This window comes from Octopus bimaculoides, chromosome 20, assembly GCF_001194135.2.
Source record: "Octopus bimaculoides isolate UCB-OBI-ISO-001 chromosome 20, ASM119413v2, whole genome shotgun sequence".
In the NCBI taxonomy this organism is placed as follows: Eukaryota; Metazoa; Mollusca; class Cephalopoda; order Octopoda; family Octopodidae; genus Octopus; species Octopus bimaculoides.
This window is the reverse complement of record NC_069000.1, coordinates 1,754,635-1,758,929: the sequence shown is the minus strand read 5'-3', so window position 1 is coordinate 1,758,929 and position 4,295 is coordinate 1,754,635. Positions and strand designations below refer to the sequence as shown.

General features: G+C 40.8%; 1 protein-coding gene across 1 annotated transcript in view; it reads right to left on the bottom strand.

Annotated features, from left to right (window-relative positions):
• Nucleotides 1-4,295, bottom strand: part of LOC106867441 (allene oxide synthase-lipoxygenase protein) — a 43,106-nt gene that overhangs the window by 11,378 nt on the left and 27,433 nt on the right. The window contains exon 10 of the mRNA XM_052975185.1: nucleotides 1,889-1,949. Coding sequence (XP_052831145.1) covers nucleotides 1,889-1,949 — 61 coding nt within the window. The remainder of the gene's footprint in view (nucleotides 1-1,888; nucleotides 1,950-4,295) is intronic.

Sequence of the window (4,295 nt, the reverse complement as noted above, 5' to 3'; positions counted from 1 at the left end):
CTCTCTCTCTCTCTCTCTCTCTCTCTCTCTCTCTCTCTCTCTCTCTCTCTCTCTCTCTCCTGATAATTTCAAAAGCAGGCGGGCCCCACGCTTTTGTTTTCACGTTTCGCTAATAAACCGAAACATCGTTATTTTCAACCGTAGAATCAAAACACCATGTGGTAGCCCGCTTTGGCGTCTTCCTAGCAGAAGATCAAAAGAAATTGCACCCGCTAAAGCGAACTCACAAGGTGAAAGGGTTAATATATTTCTCTATTCGTGACACTGTTTTTAACATGTTAAAAGTTGGGCCGCATTAAACACTGGCTTAATTCACTGGTGTTAGTTGAAGCTGTATGTTGGCTTAGCATTTTCTGAACAATGTTTATAGACCTCGCCCAGTACTGTTTCATGGGATGCATCCACGTCTACTCGCCTATACAAAGATGGTTTTGTATCATTCCAGTTGTTTCAATTAGGAAATGGTACGATGAAGGCATTCTTTAATTACCATAATATCTTTAATTCATTAATTAACACTATTTATTGATAACCCACTCTCAGTATTTATATTTTTCTGAGATGTAGCAACGTCTAACCGCCATTACGGAAGTACACCAGTTGCATATGAGTATTAAGTGCAGTCCTTGACTGCCATTTAATCCAACAGGAAGGGCATGATATTTTTTTGGGGGGGGGGGGGGGCTTTTGATCTCGATTCTGCGCAACAGTAAAGTCATGTGATATGATAATGTCGATAATTGGTCCACTAGTGTCGTTTTTGTTACGGAAAACGGTTTATTTAGTATTATTGATGATTATCAATGAGAGCAATTACTAAATAATGGTTGGAATGTTATCAAGGTTTCGTAGCACTTTAGCAGCGGGGCAACGCGGTCATTAGGACGTCAACCCTGGCATTCGATAAAGAGTTAGTGAAAGACGTGAATGGTAATAGGCAAGGACCAGTTGATGAGAATATGGAGAACGATTTATTAAATAATTGGTCGGGAGGCTGACAGGGGTTCGCAGCACTCTAGCAGTAGGCTGATGCGGTCATTAGGGCGTTGAGATTTTCAGCGAAGGCGCATGGTTTAGTAGTTGAAGTTTTCAGCTCACAACATGACAAGTTCGAATCTCGGCAGTACGTTGTGTCCTTGAGCAAGACACTTTATTTCACATTACTCCAGTCTGGCAAAAATGAGCTGTACCTGTAATTCAAAAGGGCCGACCTCCTTACATTCTGCGTCATGCTGAATCTCCCTCAGAACTACATTGAGGATAAGCCACTTGCATCTTAATTTCATGAGCAAGCTGTTCCGTTGATCGATCAACTGGAACCTTCGTCGTCGTAACCGACGGAGTACCAGTTCATTTTTTTTTTAACTTTGCATTCTACATATAAGTGATGATAGCTTGTTACCAACACTGGACATCAACGAGAACAACCTAAGCATTCTTTTCTAGAAGACTTACAAGAACAGGAGTTTCAACACTTCTCAAAATTCCTTATCGTTGGAATTAATCCAGTCCTGCCCAGCCCCACACTTCAAATACTTCACTGTCAATTTAGAAAAAACGTGTCAATCTAGCAGTAAGCGTAAGAGACCATCAAAGAAGAGGGGAGATTTTTTTTTTTAAGAATTTTTTTCACAAACTGGTTTCTTTACTTCGATAAAGGGCAAGCTGATCTTTGTTTGGAGGCAAAGAGACAACTATGAACATATTTCAGCCTTTTAGACATCATCAGCGTAGTGTTCTCTAATGCAAGATGGGAAATCATTTGAGTTTTTTTCTTTTTTTTTTACTGTTTGTTGTATCATCCATTATCTGATTCTTTAATTAGTTGGACATATTTTGTGGCTGTTAGAAGTTTAATTGAAATGGTTTACATGAAAATTATACTCACTCCTTGCTGTTTGAAGTACTCTGGGAAGCAACCATCGACATCAATTCGCCACTCTTTTACTCTACAGAAATTCATGAACGAAATAATAGACACATATAATACAAAATATTATATAACATAACATAATATAACATAATATAATATATATGATATGAAATAATTTAATATATGACATATGCTAATAATATAAGCATGAACAGTTTAGCTTTTAAGCACCGGTGAGACACTTGTCCAAGGTTCAACGCAGTGGGATTGAACCCGAGATCACGTGGCTGCAATATGAGCCTCTTAACCACACAGCCATGAGGGGAAATGATTCGACTAAAAAAAAAACACCGCTTACAACACCACTGAGGGAACGGCTTATAAACAAAAGCCATGAAAGTAAAACGAAAAAAGAAAGAATGTTTCTTATCAGCGATTCTGGTCCATTGTTGTGCTTCGGTTATTTACTCTGCGACGCTGTAATTATTTAAATCAGTCTTTTAACATTGGTTGGCAGATAAAAGTTGTTGTGTTTATACGAGAGCGCAAGATAAGAAGCCATGACGGGTCACATACACGACAAATACCAGGGAACAGGGAACCTCTTGGTAATCACTTGATCTGCTTGAAATAGTCGCCGAATTTCCCTCAAATCACATTATACTGTCTTTAAAGAAGGACATTTTGGATAAAGATGTCTTGAGTTCTCTGCATACAAGAAAAAGACAAGATGGTCGCGATTGGAATGCTTTTGATCATAGGACTGTTCGATTAGTGTTGACTTAAAAGTAATGGTAAAGTGACTTTCTCGAGCCATGCCAGGCTCATAAGGACCGGTTCCCCCGGGTTACCATGGCGCAAATATTCCCCAATTAGAAGGAACGCCGGTCTGTCACAGAGTTACGCAGGATTGCCAGCTGAGTGGACTGGAGCAATGTGAAATGAAGTGTCTTGCTCAAGAACACAACGCATCGCCCGGTCCACGAATCGAAACCGTGATCATGAGTCCAACACCCTAACCACTGAGCCACGTACCTGCACAAGTATTGACCTAAACAACTAAAACAACGTCATCTGAGCGAGAGATGAAGACATGAAAGGTTACTTATGGCAAGGAACAGGGAGCCTCTGGGTCAGTGGTCGTCAGCCGCGGTTCCCAGGGCCGCATGCGGCCTTCAAGCATCTTTCTGGCCTCCCCCGACGGTCTTCCCTCTATAAATATAAATTGTTCTGGTTGGTGTCTTTCGCTTTTTGGTACAGCCCCTAAAAAAATCCAGGTTGGGGATTTGGCCCGGATGCGAAATTTTTTTCCCACGAGAGTTCCGGACCGCAGTAATGAACTCATTTGCATACAACCAATCAGAGCTCACCACGAAAGTCCACAGACTGTGTACGACTACAGTACAGCCAATCATGCACAGAATGGTGTGCGCCACCTGGTGGGCACAGCTTGTAAAACTACACTGCGACACCTTGGACAATGCGATCTTGAAATAAAGGAAGGGGTGGTCGTAGTTGGAGGATCTTTTGTCATAACCAAAGCCTGAACAGCAACAATAACAACAACTTGATTATTTTATCAGATTTGTGGGGATTTGTGTATTTGTGTGAGTGTGTGAGTATACAGATATGTGGTGTGTGTGTGTGTGTCCCACCACCGCTTGATAACTGGTGCTTACGTCTACGCAACTTAAGCGGTTCATCAAGACTGACCAATGGAATAAGTAACAGGCTTCAAAAAATTATTATTTGCATCGATTCGTTCCCCTAAAACTCTTCAAGGCGCTGGTGCCCCAGCATGGCCGCAACCAAGTGACTGAAACAATTAAACGATTAAAGATCGAACCATTTACTTCAAACCATTTCCTTTGAGTTACCGCATCTTTAAGTTATCTCCCTTTTGCTAACTCTTTTGTTGCATTTCATTTAATATAAACTTCTCTAATCCCCTAAAATCACTGATCCTGAACCAAAATTTAAAACTAACATAGATATATTTTACAGTAGCCCTTCTAATAAGTTTCCCCCTCTGCAGTGATTTAAATTTTATTTAATCATAAATTACTGCCATATTCAGAGCTTCCGATGATGTTAGTCTCTTTTTATCTTTTATCTCCCTTTGATCAGATTCGAAAATATTTCACAAATTATTTCCCTTATTTCATTCTTTGATTATTTGTAATAATCGTGGCACTCCGTCGGTTGCGACGACGAGGGTTCCTGTTGATCAGATCAACGGAACAACTTGCTCGTGAAATTAACGCGCAAGTGGCTGAGCACTCCACAGACATGTGTACCCTTAATGTAGTTCTCGGTGACCTTTTTTTGGACCTTTTTTTGGCCCGTCGCACTAAAATGTTTCCCTACTCCCGTGGTAATCACATGCGCACTGTTCAGCCATGTTTTCCTGTCGCGCGCGCGC